Source organism: Pleuronectes platessa, chromosome 20 (assembly GCF_947347685.1).
Source record: "Pleuronectes platessa chromosome 20, fPlePla1.1, whole genome shotgun sequence".
Taxonomy (NCBI): Eukaryota; Metazoa; Chordata; class Actinopteri; order Pleuronectiformes; family Pleuronectidae; genus Pleuronectes; species Pleuronectes platessa.
The window spans coordinates 15,120,824-15,140,583 of NC_070645.1; the positions used below are offsets into that span (position 1 = coordinate 15,120,824).

At 42.3% G+C, this 19,760-nt stretch overlaps 1 protein-coding gene across 1 annotated transcript in view; it reads right to left on the reverse strand.

Moving 5' to 3' along the window:
- malrd1 (MAM and LDL receptor class A domain containing 1) overlaps positions 1-14,871 on the reverse strand; it is a 41,867-nt gene extending 26,996 nt beyond the window's left edge. The window contains exons 1-17 of the mRNA XM_053412698.1: positions 14,694-14,871; positions 13,474-13,602; positions 13,283-13,371; positions 13,038-13,202; positions 11,487-11,583; positions 9,287-9,418; positions 8,408-8,560; positions 6,896-7,001; positions 5,981-6,348; positions 5,420-5,865; positions 3,748-3,835; positions 3,493-3,672; positions 3,250-3,406; positions 2,133-2,289; positions 1,919-2,029; positions 856-1,069; positions 524-768 (exon numbers count right to left, since the gene is read on the reverse strand). Coding sequence (XP_053268673.1) covers positions 524-768; positions 856-1,069; positions 1,919-2,029; positions 2,133-2,289; positions 3,250-3,406; positions 3,493-3,672; positions 3,748-3,835; positions 5,420-5,865; positions 5,981-6,348; positions 6,896-7,001; positions 8,408-8,560; positions 9,287-9,418; positions 11,487-11,583; positions 13,038-13,202; positions 13,283-13,371; positions 13,474-13,602; positions 14,694-14,871 — 3,015 coding nt within the window. The remainder of the gene's footprint in view (positions 1-523; positions 769-855; positions 1,070-1,918; positions 2,030-2,132; positions 2,290-3,249; positions 3,407-3,492; positions 3,673-3,747; positions 3,836-5,419; positions 5,866-5,980; positions 6,349-6,895; positions 7,002-8,407; positions 8,561-9,286; positions 9,419-11,486; positions 11,584-13,037; positions 13,203-13,282; positions 13,372-13,473; positions 13,603-14,693) is intronic.
- Between the last annotated feature and the right edge of the window lie 4,889 nt (positions 14,872-19,760).

Genomic DNA, 19,760 nt, shown 5'->3' on the forward strand with positions numbered 1-19,760 from the left:
AGATCTTCCTCCACTTTAATTGGAGCCTTTTGCCGACTGCATGAATGATTGACAGGTCCGGAGTGGGATTAGACAGATATGAGGCGCAGAGCAAAGCGGGCAGTCAATCAAGAGATCTGTCCCAGTGGAGCATCAGGCTGACAGGCATGGAGGACACACACGGGCGGGCGCACACAGACACACACACACACTAAATTAGCCATAAATGACATGTGAAAATTCCTTCTAGTACAACACACAGGTTCAAACCCTTAAAATACGTGTTTTTGCACAAGTAACTACTTGTATGGAAATATATTCCAACATAAATTTGTCTTTTAAAAGATCTACCTGACTTCTAGTGGGTATAATTTACTGCCTGTGTTGAGACACCCCTGTGAACATTTGCTGATGATTTACAACCTTGCTCAGAAGTCACATAATGTTTGAACACTAAATCTCGATGCACTGGTCGAAGCGTTACGCTTCCCAATCTCTAATTCATATCTACCCCCTGCCTTCTGCCCTTTGACCTTGATCTCACCTTGCACTCTGAGCTCCTGCGGCTGAGCAGGGGTCCTGATATACGGGCGACATCTCCCACTGAGAGGAAGGAGCTCTCGAGGTAGAGGTAGTGTCCCGAGGGGTCCCTCATGGTGTGGTCGCTGGTCGGCCCCGTGCCAATCGTGGGAGTTCTGCCCGCTTTGATGAGCCAATCAAAGTCATCCTGTCGGCACTGGCGCCAGGAGCAGAGGTCAAACTCAAAACTGCAGCGTCCACTGAAGCCCTCTACAAAAGACAGCGATGAGAAATATAATCAATTCAGGCCTGTCTAGTTATCTGGAATGGTCAGTCAGCCATTAGAGGAGGCCTCACTGCAGATGTAGGGGTCCTCGTCTGAGCTGTCTCCACAGTGGTTGATGAAGTCACACAGGTTGTCCTGAGGGATGCAGAAGCCGTTGGCACAGGCGTACTGCTCCGGTGCACATGGTCGATCCGGAGGAAGCGGAGGGGAGCAGTCCAGGAAGCCGACATCGTCTATCACCACGTCCCCCATGTAGCTGATCCCCCGCTGGGCCCTGAACACCACCTGGCAAAGGACAACAGACCTAAGTTCAACTCCTGTCACTCACGTAAACATAATAAAAAAAAATTTGATTCCAGATCCGAGGATTAATGCGATCAGACAGACACTGAAACAAAAGAGCCTCTGAAAACGACCTGGAATAACCTCTGCAGACCGACGCCGTGAGGGGCTCGCAAATCTGACTTCTGTCACACACAAGTTAAGACTCATTAGACTGAATTAGACTCAATCAATACAACAATGATCATCAAGTCTGCCTGTCCAATTCAGCCTGCTAGATAGAAATTAAGCCAATTACACTGACGTACACAATCGTCTAAGAGACTGCCCTTGGTATACGTATTGTGACAAAGAGGTTTTTCACATTATATATAAGGTCCGGCACTATAATATGTTAATCTCTGGATGTTGGGATGGAATAAATATGCTGAAAAAGGTCCAACAGATGAGTTATGAGGCCATTCATGAGGTAAAGAGGGTCTAATCAAAGTCTGCTACTGTCCGATGGAGAGAGATTATTTCCCAGCCTCCATAATGAGTATTTGATGTAAATCAAGCTGCCCCTTCCTTTTTAATTTAACGATATATCTGGGTGAGTCTTCTGCCAATAAAGCAGGAATTTGGTTTCCATGACCGACCATCATCATTCTTTCTTGTATAAATGTTGGTCAGACTTCTCTGGAGTTATTAACTATGGCACCTTATGCCCTCTAATGACCTCATACTGAACACAACAAAGTGTGGAAGATAAAGATATTTCATACAATATCACTGATTGAGGAAATCATAGTGTGAACAAGATCATTTAACCTTCATGTGATTAATTCAAAGCAACACAAAGGATGTACCGACCTGAACGTTTTTGGATAAGCCCAAAAAGACTTCTCCTCGTCTCCATCTGTTGCTGTGGTTACCTGTCTGAGACCAGACCTCGTGACTGACGTTTCTGTTTTTCAGCAGCACCTGAAGATATTGTGAGAACATTAGAAATTAATTTGTACACTACACGTCTGCGATTCACTTCTGTCCCCCGATGCTCGACACCCGAACCGAGTGCCCTGCTCACCTTCATTGACCCCACGGTGAAGCCGCTCATGTGGTACCAGAAGACGAGGGTGCAGTAAGGCCCGGTGGAGGAGATGACGGGGGTCAGAAGGTCAGTGGTTTGGCCGTAGCCACCATTTGAGCTGTCTGCATACATGTACCAGCCATCAGGGGTGCCTCTGTCACAGGGACGACAGGAGACAGAGGACGATGTCGTGATTATGTCCTCAAACTGTGAGAGCGTCAGGGGATTGAAGTGTTGTACAGCTTTGTCAAAATAGGTCAGTTTGATTGGTTTTTAAATGTATATTTTATGACTGCCTTAAAACCCTTTTTTAGTTCACTTTATTAAATTCTCAGGTGAAAAAAGACACAGCTCTCCCCCCCCCCCCCACCCCCCCCGCCTTTTCAACCATGGGCTGCGAGCCGATCAAGGGTGGGCGGAAGGATTGAGGAAGTAGGAGTTGCAGCCAGGTTATGAAAGAAGAGAGCGTCTGCAAATCTGTCTGGGGGGGGGGGGGGGGGGGATGAGTGAAACGCAGTGGTCAAAGTGCAGCGCCGTCTTCTGCTCTGCCTGTCCAGTCAATAAAACAAAGATAAAGCTAAAGGCCTCACTCTCTCTGAGCCTCACAGTCCAATCTTTTGAAAATGTCTTTGCTTTTAGTGAAATGAAAAAGAGATAATGCACCAAAAAGAAATTGCAAGTATCTAATTATTGTGAATTTTCTACTTTCTACTCTTTCTCTTTGAGATGTTATTTAGCTTTCTTTATTTGTGATCAATTTAGGGAAAGAGGAACACGTGCTATGAATTGAAACTATCCAGTTTGAATTCATGAAGCACCCACTCCTCTGGACTGTGGACCCTGTTTTCTTTCTTTCTTTCTTTCTTTCTTTCTTTCTTTCTTTCTTTCTTTCTTTGATTCTTTCTTTATTTCTTCCTACAGATCACATGAATCACGTTGCCTTTAAATTTTTGGAACACATACATTGTATTTTAAAGTAAAACCCTAAGATATTCAGTTTACTTGCATCAATTTAACATTTTCTGAGAAGCTGGAACCAGCAAATATTTGAGACTTGATTAATTGACCCCTTGACTCCATAGGTATCACCATCATCAGTTTTGGTGGTGCTCACAGGGTGTGGTCGATGATGGGGCGATCATACTGCTCTCCGTCATGAATGCTCTCCCCTTGATCAGGGGACCAGCGAAATTCATGGACTGGGACCAGGGGGGAGTCGCCAATCGTCCAACCACACGTGTCACCTCCTTCAAAATCGCACAGTTCCTTCACTGGAGTAAGATAGAGATAAATCAGTGGATAAGACCAAAACCCACCGAAATGTTATGGTTTGAAAGAACAGAAAAAGGTATTTTACCGCAGTTGAATTCATCAGAGCCGTCGGAGCAGTCGGGTCTGAAGTCACACTCTTTGCTCTGGGGAACACACTCCCCATAAGCCCCGCACACAAACTCTCCATCGGGGCAGCTGTGGGGCCGGACTGTGGGGGCCGGAGTGGTCACTACGGGGGTCGTGGTATTCTGCATGGGGAGCTCCCCTACAACACAAATCAACAGTGGAGTAAAATTGTTCTTAAGTCCTAATCTTGTTCATTCTTCCTTCTCCTGTTTACCTTCATATGGGACACAGTCCAGGAAGGAAAGGTCATCGATAGCAATGTCTCCAGTGAAATCATCTCCAACTGTACCTTCAATCAAAATCTGATGACGGGGGAAAGTGAAAAGAAACAAGGTGATGTATATTTAGGTTATGTATATTTAGACAACAATTTTTTGTTTTATATTAGATTTCACATAATTTAAATAATCTCCAATCCTAATTCTTCTAACTGATCGGTCTCTAAACATCTAGAGAGCCTCTGACATTTCACTAGAATAAATTGTGATCTTGTATTTGGATTCCGGGATAAAATATTAAGCCAACTAACATTTTTATAATACTATTTTTTTTACAGCATCATTAAGTTTGATATCAAGGTTTCTCAAAAAGCCACAGCACACACTTATATCCTCCTCACAAAGTCCCCTGGGTGTCTGAATGGATTTTCTATCCATCGCATTAATCACATTGCCTTGAAAATATCATATAATGTTCTTGCTCGCTGCTTTGCCAGTAAGCATCGGCACGGCTCCTGAATTTTAAGTTTGATAACAGCTTTCCAAGTTGTGTCAGCAGTCGTTTGGCTTGTTTGCTGTGCGTCACTGCCAAGGAAAACGTTATCTGGAGATATTGAACGAATAAAGTCTGATATTAGCGTCCAAGAAAAATCCTTCAAAGTGGTGTAGGATGTTGTTTTCTGCTGATATTGCTACTGCAGAGAAGGCTGCTGCACATGTCGACTGCAGAGCGAAGCAGATCTAACGTTTTTGCAAACAGGGTTTTGAATATTGTGTCATTAATCAACCACAACCGAATTGAATTAACGTTAATGTTTTGCAGCTTATTGTTGCCTTTTGATTCTTCAGTTGCTCTGAACATGCTTAGTTGTGGTTCCATTAAATCTCGGTGCAAATTCAAAGGGATCATGTCGATGCAACTGACGATCTTGATGTTAAATCACTCTGCTGTGTCATTTCCAGTGTGCAAGCAAACGGATCAGCCTGAGACTGAATTTAATTCAACTCCTTCACCATTAGCACTTCTGCACTCAATTATTTTTGACAAATCGAGCTCTTGTCTTCAAAGCCACAATGGAGGAAAAGTCTTTAACGGCTTGTCAAGCCACACTCACTTATGAGTGATGACAGAACATATATCTCGAGGCATCGGTTTTGAGCAGTGAATCTATTAAACAGAGCTTCATCACACATTGCTGGAGTAAAATACAGATTCTTATTATTGTTGCATGCCAGGAAACTGTGTTAACCTGAATCTCATGTCTCCACGTCTGTCTATATTCAAGGTGACTTCATGGAAATCATTCACATGACTACAAATACTATTGTACTGTCAAAAGTAAAGATTCCATCTTTTTGCCTGCATTTCAGAATCAACTGCAATATTAAGACTCTAGTAGTTTCAAAGCATGGTCAGCTTTTAAAATAGGACTGGATGATGGTCAGTACAAAATACTAATATCAGAATCATATTAACGTGCACATGAAAAAATAGGTTTCTCTATCCATGTCAATGTTTAAACAAGACCAGGATAAGACTCAGAACAGAACACAATGTGGAAAGTATATAAAATTGATCTGTTAAAACCTAAACACACACTAAAAGAGATAACCTTTCCTCTTTTGCATCAGTTCCTGGAGAATTACATTCATCCTGGGATTAGTTACCTGGAAAGGCCGAGCACTGTTGAGGTAGAGAGTCTTCCTGTGCCACAGGTTTCCTTGGTCTCCATATCGTACCCACAGCATGTGACCTCGGCCTGTGGAGGTGGTCCTCATGTACACCCCCAGGCAGAACACGTGGGATCCATACATGTGGTAGTGAAAGCGGAAAACGCAGTGGTGGCGGGACTTGGAGGGGTCCTTGTCCCGCTGGAGGGTGGGTTGGAAGACCCGACTCAGCAGCACCGCCGTGTCCTTGAACTCCTGGGGGACGGACGACTCGATGAAGAGGTAGTGGCCCTGGCTGGTGCCCAGCGTGTGGTCCTTCCAGGGCCCCGTGTTGAAGGACGGCGTGGGGCCTTGGGTGTGAGTCCAGTCGAACACATCTCCTCCACTCTGCTCCTGCTGCCAGCTGCACAGGCCGTGCTCAAAGTTACACTGGAGCTCTGGAGCTGGGAGACATGACAGAAAAGGAACTTAACTAGAATCTGAGAAGTGTGGAAGAAAGTAACTTACTTTAGATTAATACAACATTTGAATGTAATAAGTATTATACGAGTCACTCACAACACCCCTCCTCATCTGATCCATCCCCACAGTCATCCACGAGGTCACACAGCTGCAGGTGCTCCACACACGCCCTGGTGCGCACGCAGTGGAAATGCGTGCGGGCGGGACACTCCGCCACCGCCCGGGGCATCGAACAGTTTTTGAAGGTGATATCGTCCAAGGCGGAGACGCCGTCGAACACGCCAAGGCTGATCTTGGCCAGAGAGATCTGGAAGGGCTGGGTGATGCGTCCCAGCTGCACTGTCACCTGGTTCCACTGGGTTCCCTGGTCGTAGAAGGTTCTCCATATGACTGTGTTGTTGTGGCTTCCGTTGGTTCGGAGGTACATGTCGGCGGCCCCCACAGAAATGCCTGAGTTGTAATGCCTGAAGGAGATGAGGGAGAGAACGGAAGCAAAACAAACTTACTGACAATAATACTCCAGCATAGTGACGTGAGCTTTTTGTGGAATTATGCTTCTGAGAACTCCTCTTTAGATCAGAAACTGTAAATCAAAGACAGATTGCTCTTGGGACAATGCATATGCTTTCTGGAAATTCATAAACCTCTGTCACTTTTCTTGCCAGGAGTACCCCTGCAATCACCCGGGGGGGGGGACGGGGGGGACGGGGGGGATTTAATCTGTCATTTGACATAAACTTTTAGAGGCCATTAAACTGTCAAAACGTGATGGATTCGGATACATATCTTCTGATCGTGTGCGAGTGCGGAGTAAGAGAGCTGCTGAGGGAGCAGAGCGGAGACAGGTGAAGTTATGTGTGAAGGAGCCGGGAGAAGGATCGAGAAAAACATCGAAGTGGAGAGTCTGCAAATGGAAAAAGGTCTAAAATTGCAGGGGGGTCTATGGATGGGATGATTGCGGATAAGACGAGGAGGCGAGTCGATTTCGCCCGGCTGCAGAGTGACTCTCACCAGAAGGTCATGGTGCATCCAGAGGCGGCTTGCTGGAACAAGGGTCCTCTGAGAACCGCTCTCGGATGCAGGCTGCTGCTGTTCTTCAGTATGAACATGGAGTGGCCTGCAGGGAGTGAGACGACAATTAATATTCAAACCGTATTCAAGGTCTGAGGCAAATCTAAGACAGCCGGAGAGTCACCTTTAAAAAAAACACCCTAGGACTGTTATGGAAGCTGACTGTCGGCAGGTTCATTTACTATTCAGCTAAATGCCTCTGTGCACTGTTGTTGCCACATGGTTCAGATTCATCTACTCAGAAACCTCTCACCCTCTGGGACTTATGTGCTTTGCAACATGTAATTTGACAAAGAAAACATATCCAGTTGTCTTGGACGGGTGAGAGGACAGGGACAAGGTTTTTGTATTAACTGCAAAAGTGTCAAAAGCTTTCATTCCACACACCAAGTCCATCTACAAGAAGAAAATGAACTTTCCTTTAAATAAAGAATAAGGAGAAATTCACATTATCACAGCACAGTTACTTTATTTTGGGCTTTGCAGGGCCTTCATCAGAACTCATTAAAACTTATTTATAAAGAAGAAGATGACACCTGGTTTTATGGCAGGTAGGGTAAAAACAGCATGGATCCACTCTGCCCAATGCTGCACAGTGGGAGGTAACGGTGTGACAGAGTTTGAATATTTCCTTGGCTGATATCCGGTGCATGTATCTGCCAAATGAGCCCTGTGTGATCACCGGCACATACCTGCACTCGGAGGCAGAGCAGATAAGTCCTTGGCTGGTCGCAGTGAGATTTTTCTAAATCTCCAAACACAATCCTGCTCCAGGATATGTGTCATTTCACAAAGCTTGAAGCGCATCACGATGCTCCCAGAGCCCAAAGGAGAGCAGTAAAAATTTCACTTCTTTTTTTACTGCCTGGGATGCTCTCCAGATCTGAACCCAACAGAGCATCGTCTCACAGTATGTTCATATAACACACAGAACAAAAACAACAGATGGAGGTGCCGCTAAAACGCTTGCACGAGTCCGCCTGCAACAGAATTCCTATTAAACCTAAAGCACGGAAGAGTTAAGACTATTCTGGAGGAAAAGTTTAAAGATGTCATGAGGCATAAAATACATTAACATGTTATGGTGCATAAATCTAGAAGAGAATAATGGTTTGTCAGATTGAGTAGATTGAATATATTTCAGTGAATGGTTTAATAAGCAGACCGGGTACAGTTTAAGATGAATTCCTTTCCATTGTGCAGAACGCTGGGAAAGCATTTCCCCCATGAATGGCTTATCTCAGAAAACACACAGAAAGAGGGATTTTCTTTCCTTCCACTAAACCTTGATTTAATTTGCAGATAATATTTTGTCAGTTATTTCGGACCAAACACCCCTGGACGCAAATCCTTTTTATCGGCTCATCACATTTCGCTCATATCATTCCACTGACAGATAACGTCATGTGGCACATTTTGGCATCGCTCCCTCTACGTGTGCGGTTTCCTTACCCCCGGTGCTGTTTGTGGAGTGGTCCAGAGGTGGTGGGTGGCCGTGGTACTCGGGCGGCACCTCCTCAGAGGAGCCCCTGACCCAGTCAAAGCCGTCGCCGAGGGTGAGCTCGTACCAGCCGCCAGGCCCGTCCTCAAAGTCACACTCAGAGGCTGAAAGGGTAGAGGAAAGAAACCAGTTTCATTTGTGACCTTTGAAGCAGCAGTTAGATCCAAAACCACACAGCAGTGTTTAGAAGAGATTTCAATCACATCATTATCCACTTCAGCAGATTGGGCTATTATTTCTGATTGGTATTACTAATTTTGACTTTTAAGGCATAATAGGTCCGATCACAGTATCTAAAATCATGTCACATATTCTGCCAACCTCAGGCAGAAGCAGTGTTGTGAATTCAGGATCAATATTGCATTAATACTTGCAAATATGGCATTGTTTAGTTTACAACTCCAGTGACAAAACACTTTTCCATAATGGAGGCCGGTGCTCATGGGTATTCTGCCAAACAGACACAAAACAAAATTTAAATAATTTAAATTGGGGGTCATAACATAAAAACAAAATGATTGTCACAATATCTGGAAGCGTTTCTATGTCTCTCTGTTGAATACTAATGGGGATGCAGTATAAAGAAATTTAACACAAGACCTTGAATGGAAAGTTGTATCTGCCATTTAAATAAAGTTTTAAATTTAAAGCAACTAACGGAAGATGGAACTCTGGTTTATATTCTGGTAATAAAAATCTCTGCATGTGTCTTTAACGGTTGTCGACCTCCAGACAGATGATTATAATTCTCCACACTGCTCACGGCCAAGAGCTCTAATGGAATGTGGATTATTTGAATGTGTTACTTTGCAAAGAGGTGTCTTTCTTACGGCAGCCGGCTTCGTCCACCCCGTGGGGACAGTCGGGGGTGAAATCACACACTTTGCTTCCCTCGATGCACGTCCCACCACCACAGTCAAACTCAGAGGGGGGGCAAGCCGGCGGAGGGGCCACACTGCTCTCTATCCGTGAAACATAAAGAGTATTGGTATTACAGTATTCAGTATTCAGATACAATGATAGATAGTAAATCCAATATAGATCCAACAGATAGAAACCTCACAGTGTTCAAACAAGACTCCTGAAAGTTTTTGTCATTACGAGTTTGGATAGTTTGATCAATAGCACATCTAAGACTCTTAAACAGACTCAATTTCATTTTGCTTAAATGGAGAAGTGGAATTTTAATGGCTTTCAATCGGCCAATTGAAAATACGTTTTTTAAATGACAATGAAACGAGCATCAAACACAACCAGAAGAGGTATTTTCAGTCTGATCAGTTCGAAGTTGCGCTGAATATAAGACCTAAAACAGAAATGAAAGCAGTATTTCACATTATTTACAGATATTCATTCCATTAGTAAGAAATGAATCAGACAAGACCTGGCCTGGCAACGTCCACTGGGAAATAAGTCAGGCATATAAAAAAACGCACACACGCAGACATGCAAACACCCTCAGACAAACTCACACATGCAAAGAGTGTGAATTATGATGAGAGGTGTTGAAGAGGCGTCAAACTTTGGCTGGAAATCTTTTAGTTCCGAAATTATAGTTCAGTATTTAATTTGTACGTTGTCATTATCTGCGATAGTGCAATTAAGTCTGCATTCATCGATGCTGTGAACCCAATATTTCAGTTCAACAAATTGATATGCCATGTGGGTGATGGGGTGAACAATAAAGCACATGAAGAATTCTCTGTAAGTGACCATTATGGCATGTAGTTAGCAATATTAGATGTGGGCCACATATCAAAGCACTATCAGTGTCTCCCTGAGCAGGTACAGGCCAGGCTGTATCCATGTGCCATACATATTAAGCCCGGCCCTGTGAGGTAAAGCGTTATCGGCATTTTAATGTGGAACACATTGGTGGATTCTCCAGGATTGGCGTCTGACAATAAAAGATGATGTGGTCATATGATGCTGCTGGTGGAAAGACTCCCATGTAGATTAACTAGCCTTTGCCCCGTAAACCTTTGTTCAGATTTTGGTTAAATGTTTTTCGATATGATTGACCAGATTGTCTAACAGGCCAGGGATATTTCAGGGGATCAAAGAACAGATGGAAGCAGAGCGAGATAGTATCGTCCTCCACATAGACATGATAGACTAAGCCTGCTTCACAGGTCACAGTGTTCTCAATTCCCCTACTTTAAACCTGAGAGCTCTTATCACAAAAATGTTGATAATTATGGCAAAGATGGTACCAACAGCTGCATATGTATGCATGGGGAAAAATACAAATACAACATCACCAGTCTTCTTTTAGCTCTGTTTTGTTCTCCACCTCCTCCCGAGGGAAATATCTATCTCCTTTGTGATTCATAAACAAATGAGCTTTGGGAGCTATTTGAATTTTCAAAACTATACATTCACTAAGAAAGACTTTGGAATTCAAGCTCATCATTCAGCGAAAATCCATAACAAACTTTATTGCTTTGGTTCCAACTATTGACATCGAACTGATTCCATTGACCTGGGTTCTGCCTCTGGACCCGATCTACAATCAGGGTAACTCTGACGCCCCATCTGGAAAAGAGACCTAAAATAAGCTTATGTCCACAGACTGGATCCTAAATGAGACAATCGCTAATGGTCCTTTACCAGTTGAATAAAAGCAGCTGCATAGATGCTGTAGTTTGTGCCTGCAGGTAAAAAATCTATATATCACCAAGGCAACATGTTGAAACCCTGTTCAAAATGCAGAGTGGACTGTGCTTTATCAAACACACCCAGCCAATATGCTGAAGTAGATCATATTCCTCACTGAGCTGCAGGCAGAGCACTACAGTGCACATAAATAAACCCATAGATCGCGGCTCCATATTCAGAGTGGTAAGCACTATTCTAATGATTCAGTTATTCTGTTATGAATCCCGTCCTGGGTGCTTTAGTGTCGCCCCTCTGTTATCAGTATTCAAAACAAGTGTGTGGCAAGTCTGTTTATGTGCATCGGTATTTCAAAATGTCAAGGGCTGAACTCGCCCCGTCTGTGTAGTGAGATGTTATTGATGGTGGCAGTACCGGGCGCCGGCAGGCAGCCGGGACTGAAGGATAAGTCGTCGATGGCGAGGACCTCGGAGGCTTCGCCGTCAGCGGAAAGTTCCCCTCGAATAATAACCTGCATGGGAGCACAGACAACCTTCATCAGATCATTCACCTTTTAGTATTTTTCTACACAATTTGTCTACACAATTTTGTTTTTCTATATTTCTCTCTGACACAAATCTGTGTATGTAGTCTACAATATGAAATATAATTAAAAAAATCATTACGTTTTCTTGTACAGTAGTTCTGACAACTAAGTGTTTTTCCACAAAACAAACAATAAAAACAAAAAAGCACGATTAAAGTTCAAAGTATAGAAACTAGTACATAAGATAACACAAAAGATAAATAAATATAATATCAAAGTCCACACAACAGCTTTATCTGTACAAGTGGAGTTTTACAATCCATAATTTATGACTAATCTAACAGTGGATTATGTCATCTTGTGTGATGGGAAAATGGACTCAGCTGGTATTTCTTTTTTCCCCCAAATCTGGACTTTGAGGCATAAATGTAACACAATGACTAATGTGCATATGAGTGTACATAGCATCAGAGTTTATTTAGGACTTTAGCCAAACCAGCATGTTTCTCTATCTGATCCAGTGAACGTTGCCTTCAGAGACAAAGCTGGAGTCACTTAGAAATGAAGAGTGCTACAAAGATTACATTTTCTGTTTCTTTTTTGTGTTTATGAAAATGCATCTTATTATTTATTTCCATCAATCTTAATAAAGATGCTCAAAGTTATAAAGAAAATCTTAAAGAAAATAAAAGTTAATAGGTGAAAACACTGCAGATCATTATGTTAAATGACTGAAATTAAACACTCAGCGGTGAATAAATCCACTTAGTTAAAATGTCTTTGAAACAGGAAGTGGATGAACGCTGATGGTGAAGGTTGATACCGACACTGAGGATGTGAGAAGGACACAAACAGAAAGTGTCATAGATCTCCAGATGGCGTCTGAGGGGTCCGACTGGGTCAGTACCTCCTCACTACACATAGAGGGCTCCTGGTGTTCAGCCAAATATCTACTGTGATGACTTTATTTATAAGGAAATGAAGGCTTTAGAAAATATGAAATATTATAAATACTGTATAAAATCACAATTTACCATGTCAACCTCTGTCTTTGTATTTTTTGCCAATAAATATTTGTTTTGATTCATTGGTCCTTGTTTGTGGTGCTTTTGCCAACATGTGGCCTACCTTTTATTTATAAACATATTCAATATCTTGTTATCCATCATTTGAATAACTATAATCTAATCTAAACTAAGAAACAGCAATATAAAATGTCCATCCATTTATCACATGTACTGATTGTTAGCGCCTCTAGCTAACCTAAGCTGTATGTCTGTGAATTGTGGGAGGAAGTTACCCAGAGATAAGGCATGCATTATTAATGATAACATGCACACCCAGGTTCAAATCCCTTCTTGCTGTGAGGCCACTAACCACTGCACTGCCATATAAAACGATATAAAATGTCATTGTGTTAAATTCTGAATATTACAGACCTGAAAAGTGTAATTACTGGAGAACTGAATCACTGCCTGCAGCCATGTTCCCGTCTGTGGTTGCGTTGAGTTCTTCCACGTCACGTTGCTCTGACCCAAAGGATGAGTCTGGACCAGGACCTGAAGATCTCCATGTGTCCCCCCGACATAATAGTAGAAACTCACCTGATGGATAAGAGTGAAAAGAGGCTGGTCGGCTGATATTATGTGTATCATGGCTTTGTCTTGATTGATGCTAAAGTTACCTGACAAGTCTGAGTGGGTCTGAAAACAGGACTGATCAGATCTGCTGTGGTTCTGTTTGCTCCATCGGGCGACAAGGACAGGAAATAAGCTGCAGGAGTAAACGAGGGACAATGAATAAAGACATGTCCCTATTCATGCTGGAGCATGTGCATTCAAAATGTCCCATGTGGCAAATGTGAGACGCTCTAACCTGATGTGTTGCTGTGGTCGCGTTCGAGTCCGGAGGCTTCAGTTGTTCTCGTCCATTCAGAAAAAGTCTCTGAGCTTTGAGTCAGGTCACAGAACCCCTGCTCAAAGTCACACCTCCTATATGTGGAACCTTCAATAGAAAATAATAACACTCAGAACTGTGCAGCTGCTTTCACTGTGTTTCATATTCACAGTATTTCACCATTAGTTCTGCTTTGGGATTAAGTAGTGAATTCCTCGCAAAGTAAAGATTGTAAAAGTGTTATAAATGTGTTTGCTTTTGATTTAATAGCTACATTTGCAACAAGGGTATATAAAACATACAGCACACAATATATACAACACATATTTTCAGAGATATGCGAGTCAGGAATCAGATTTACATAATGTAACAAATATTAAACATCCTCTACCATTGGCTTATAGCTACAAATTAAACTATTATTATAAAAGATTATAAAAGATGTGCATTGCTGTAGGGGTAAGATGAGGATACGTTAATATCTTTTTTAGTAAAAAGCAACTTGTGATACAGAGCAGTGCACCTTCAAAGCTACAATGTTCCTATGGGGACTTTGAAAGAGAAGTATAGTTTCATACCACGGGTACTTGTAGAGGCCCAAGTGTGAGTCAATCAAACAATAGCAATGAATTATTAATACCTTTTATCTAATTAATTTAGTTTATTCCGAAGCAATTTGTGTTTAAATAATCTTCAATACTTTGACCTTGAATGAATAATCAGGAAAGTAAAATTCCGTATTATTTCAACAGTTATTCTCAGTCACATGTTATAACACCGCTCCTACGAAGGAATTAAATATAAAAATGGGATAAGAAAGACGAAATTACCTAATTTCCTAATCGTTAAAAGCTAATAACACAAAACAGACGTCTTTACAACAGGCCTCCATTACCCAGTCACAGCTACAGGCATTGCATGGTTTCTTTGAAATTACAGTTGTGGGCAAGAGACATTCCCTTTTTCTGCTGGAAATAAGTTGAATCTATATATATTCACCTACTTCAACCCTCACCAGAGAGGTACTTCTCTCTACATGGTTATAATTCTGGGGGAAAATATTAGTTTTCACTTGTATTTACAACAGAGAGCCGCATATTAGATATTCTATATATCTGTTAACTCTTACTTTCTGTTCTAGTCTACACTGTTTGTATTTCATTTTTGTCTTTTACCATTAGACTGAATATTTTACTCACAGTTTTCCTCATCGCTGCCATCTCCACAATTGTCCGTGAAGTCACACACACGATCCTCAGGCACACACAACCCCAGAGTGCAGGTAAACTCCTGGTTAGAACAGCCTCGGACACAACCAGGGGTAAACACCAGACAGAAGGCCAACAGCGACCACACCGAGCCCGGCAGAGAGGACATCAGCCTGACAGATGTGTGTCCTTTCACTAAGAACACTTTATTTCCACCTCCAGGAAAAGCATTTTGTCACGGCATGGGGAAAAGCTCCTGTCGAGGCCCAGTGTAAGTCTGTCGTGTACAGTTCTCTTGGATCTTGATATGATCCTGTGTGCGTGTTCATGCCGGTGGCTCATTGTAAAGGGTAATAAGTGTCTTTTATGGCCGTTGCACAATAAGGTCTCTTTGCTGGTTTGTGTGTTCCTGTATTTACCATGGAATAATGGTATGATCAAAGTGTGGATGTTTTTGAATTTCCATCTTTTTGAAACCCTGAAAGAAATAAGTGTTAGTTGATATTCTTCTTCATGTTCTTTCTGTTTCAGTTTAATCTTAATTTCATTTTCATCTCTTGTTAACTAAAGTTTAAAGTTAACAGTATGTCGGAAACTCTAACTGATGGAAGAATTGTAATTGCAATCTTATTCCTGCTGGCTCCAGACTTGGTTTATGTCAGTATTTCAATGAGCAAATAAAACAGTTTAAAGTTCCAAATGTGACTCAGCCTCTGAAAACATATGCAGATTTATAAATCAAAATCAAACAAGTACAAAAGCGTGGTTATGGTCATGTGGTGATGCTAGCAGCTCTGTGGGCCTGTAGTTACAGGCACAATGATGCTAATATCCTCACAGTGAAAATTCACATCTACTTGAGTTTAGCTGGTGTGGTGCTTGTTTGCTAGCTGTTGTGACATTCCACTTAAAATGCAAATTTTCACCTCATGGTGGCGCTAGAGAAAAAGTCTGGAGCTCAACAAAGCTAAGTTTTGGACATCTCCACCATGGGGTCTGCCCATGTAGTTTTTTTGCCCTGTGACTAAAACACCATGCTTATATTAATATTCCTATCCTTGACTACTACCCTCTGCTTATCTGTGAATTAATATAAATTAGCTGTTTTAATTAAAAGTTATACTTATATTTAAAACTACTTCTCTGGAGGTTAGTCCTATGACTCTTGCAGAGAGCCAAATGTTTTCATCAAAATAAAGCACATTAGATCTAAGTAATTACAAATTAATGGACTTAATATGAAACAAGGGAGGGAAGAACTGAGGCTGGGAATACAAACTACTCTAACAGAATCCTTAAACGTGTCCAACAGGGCACAGCCACAATTTACACCAAGGGATAATTTAATTTCTCTGTAATCAATAAGACAGGACCTTAAAACAGCCGGTACATGAGAGTAGTTGTTGTTGGCGGCTCAAATGAAATTAACCTTGAGAGACGAGGAAAGCTTGACGGCTCTATAAGGGAGGAGCCAGTGGACCAAGGAAGAGGTCGGCATATGTATTGATCGCTATTGGCAGTGGTAGTGAGAAGAGGACAAGCAGCAACTTGTTGAGAAAGTGTTACTTAGCTTGAAATAAGAGGTGATTCGATGGGTCTCTTATTTCTCTCTGTGCCAGAGGAGCAGTTATGAAATTGCCATAGTTTCATCTAATGTTTGTGATGTTTCATTCTCGACCTAAACAATAGCTGTTGTTATTTCTAGATGCATGCCCCTTGCAGAGCTGAAAAGCAAATGTTCCATGAAGCTTCCCCCTTTCACAGCTCAGCTCCCCTTGTTAACTTGAGTTTGTTCTATTCCTCAAAGCTGATGAATTCTTGTAAACTCCTGTGATCCTGTTCACCTTCGTGGACAAATCTGAGGTCAAAGCAAAGCAGCACTTTAAGTGAGTTTAATAAGACAAATTTATCACTGAGGCTCCGGGGGCAGGTTTGATCACTGCAACTATTTGTCAAGCAGTTGACTAAACTGTTTCACACGCAGTCTAGTGCATTAAAAAAAAAAGATGCTGTGATTAAATCCTGCTCCTTTTTGTAACCACACTGATTGTCTGTGACCTCAAATCTCTGATAAGAGGTCTCACCTGAGTGATGGAAAGAGGGAGGTTACTTCCACACACCACTAATTAACCTGAAACAGAGATTTTTAGTTAAAAAGTATATCAACTCCTAAAATAAATGTGATCGTGACCCGGCAGGTTGAGGACACGCAAGACACATAGGCGATTAAAGAGGGTTTTATAGGAAATGTGTCTGTACAGCACAGAAAAAGAAATGGTTAAGTTTCCTCATCGTTTCCATAATAGTTTTTTCCTAAGCTGGCACCTTTGGACACCTCTGTAATTAGAACATATTGACAGCGAGGAACATTTGCATCGCACTTCCAATGCATCTGCTTTCACTATCCAAGCTTTGGCCCGATGTGCAGCACTTGCTAATTTTCCTCCGACCCGAATCAAGTGATTCACTGCCGAGTGAAGTGGTCGCAGCAGCTGGGGTTTAATTTGAACTGCGTACCTGGAGGAGACGCTTCGCTCTGCACCTCCAATCAACACAGCGAGTGGGGGAGGCTCCTGCAGTGCACTGTGGGGCATGTGACACAAAGCAGCCGACAAAGTGATGACAAAGGAACTTAATAAGAGGAATATGAAGAAAATGAGTCTGCATTTAAAAGTTGAGTCTGACGCATCCCGTTTGTGGGAACTTTGTCCGACCTCCTGACTGTATTTAAGAGCCACTTAGCCAACATGTGCTACACAAAGTACAGGAAGACAATTAACATCTGAAGCCCCTGCAGGTTCCATTTTCTTTTTAAAAGGGTTCCTCCACATCAGCGAAGCAGAAATGAAAATAACTCTCTGATCCCAACCATATTTAGATACGCATTAAAAGCTCTGTTTTTGGTCTCCTCCAACTAAATCTGGCTTTTTTTCAATATGCTCAGTAACCAGGCGCTAACTTTGTTTACCTGCTGTTTAGTATTGTGGGGGTAGTGTTCAGTGTTTTTCAACAACGCTAAGTGGTGAGAATCGCGACCAAAACCAAGTTCCTCAAATTTGCCCTTAAGTACTTTTCCACCTCTTCAGTAAACCAATAAATCAGCCTTTGCATCTTAATTGCAATTGCCCTGTTGTGAATGAGCGGCTCCAGACGACAGTTTTTCTAAATAGCGTGTCCGGTCGTTTAAAAGTCTCCCAGTTCTTCGGGTCGTTAGCCCTGAGGGTAAAAACCTGAATAATCACAGCTTTATTAATGACTAAGAAAGGAGTAGTTCATTAGGCAGGAGGAGACGACAGGTTTTATAATGATGATCCAAAATGATGCCAAAGAGGAAAATCTGACCTGAATTAACAGGCGTTTCCTCCACACTAAATTTCAGCTTTAAACACTCTTGATACAGCACTTGAGAACGTTTCCGAGTAATAAATATGAATATGACTGTTCTAACCTCTTGATATTCAAGCGCTGCGACGAATGAGTCATGAGGAGATATCTGCCGAAACCTTGACCATGACGGCCCTGTGTGTGTGTCTGTGTCCATCTGTCTTTGTGAGGACCAGTTTGACTATTAAACCTTATGTAGTGAGGACATTGTACCCGTTGCTCTCATTATTACACACATTAGAAGGGTTTTTTGAGGGTTAATACATTTTAGGCTAGGATTAAGTTATGGTTATGGTAAGGCTTGTGGGTGTGTGTGTGTGTGTATGTGTGTGTGTGTGTGTGTGTGTGTGTGTGTGTGTGTGTGTGTGTATATGAATTATAGGCTGTCATTGAGGCAGCAATTCATGCTGTAATTGTGGCCTTTAATTCGCTCATCACGTCGAAGAGGCTGGGAGTCTGTGTAGTCATAAACATTTATGGATCAGCACACAGACAGTTGTATCCAGCTCAACACAAGCCATTTCTTTTAATGGCAACAGCTACAGACATATAAAGCATTGAACCGTGCCTTTGGTTCAGGTTAATAGCAAATTGCTCTTCAGCTCAAGTTAATTGTGTCCATTCATCGGTGGCATTGGTCCTCCTTTTTTTTTCATCACTGCTTATCAACAGTCTCACACAGTTTAGCAGGATAATGTTCTGACCCTGGCCTGAAGTACCAGTATGATAGAGGGGATGAAACATGGACGAGTGCTGAATTTCATTCTTGACCCTTAAATTATTTTCTCTTTGTGTTGAAAAGTTGTTTCTCAGAGCTTGTTGCACACACATCACGGAGTCAATTTCATCAACTGAGGAAAACAATGAAATGCAGTTGGAAACACGGTGCACATGTTTGCTAGTCTTGGTGAATTAGAGTCCAATATTGGTCCATATTTTTGCTGTTACAGAATTCACAGAATCAACCGTCAGCTTTGTTAGTAGTCCTGCCACCAGGGGTGGACTGGGACAAAAATTCAGCCCTGGCATTGTCTGTCCAGACCAGCCCACTACATTATCAGCGGACACCACATAGAAGTCCACAAATCTCGCGGCGTCTTCTCTCATGCATACTACTGTTACCACCTCGCTCAAAGATGGCAACAAGAAGGGAGGCCACACACAAACCTCTCAAGCCAAAAGTAAATGTATTTAACCCCAAATCAAGATAGCTCTAACTACGTAGTGGGATGTGTCAAATATGTTACGCGTCAGTGGTGTTAACAGTGTTTGGATGTGTGAAAATAAGGTGTAATGTATTTTGTAAGGTGCAGAAGCAAAGAAAAACAAAGGCTGAGGGCCCCATGCCCCTGGAAGCAGCCTTTAGATCTGGAGCTGAAGCCCAGCCCAAAAGGGCAGGCCCAGGGTGACGCCCCTGCCAGCTCTACCTGTGTCTGGAAAACAACTCTTCAGACTCTCACATGTCAAGTGGTCAACCTGAGAAGGACATGGATACATTATAATGTCTCTAATCATCACAAATTAAGTATGATTTCATAAAACATAAAACATGATAAACTCACCAGACTAGAGGAGACTCAACAGACAAACTTTGGTACAGTGAAGGCAGAGAGTGGAGGCAGACAGAGGGCAAGTCATCGAACATGGACAGAGGGGGAACAACTCCTCAGGCTC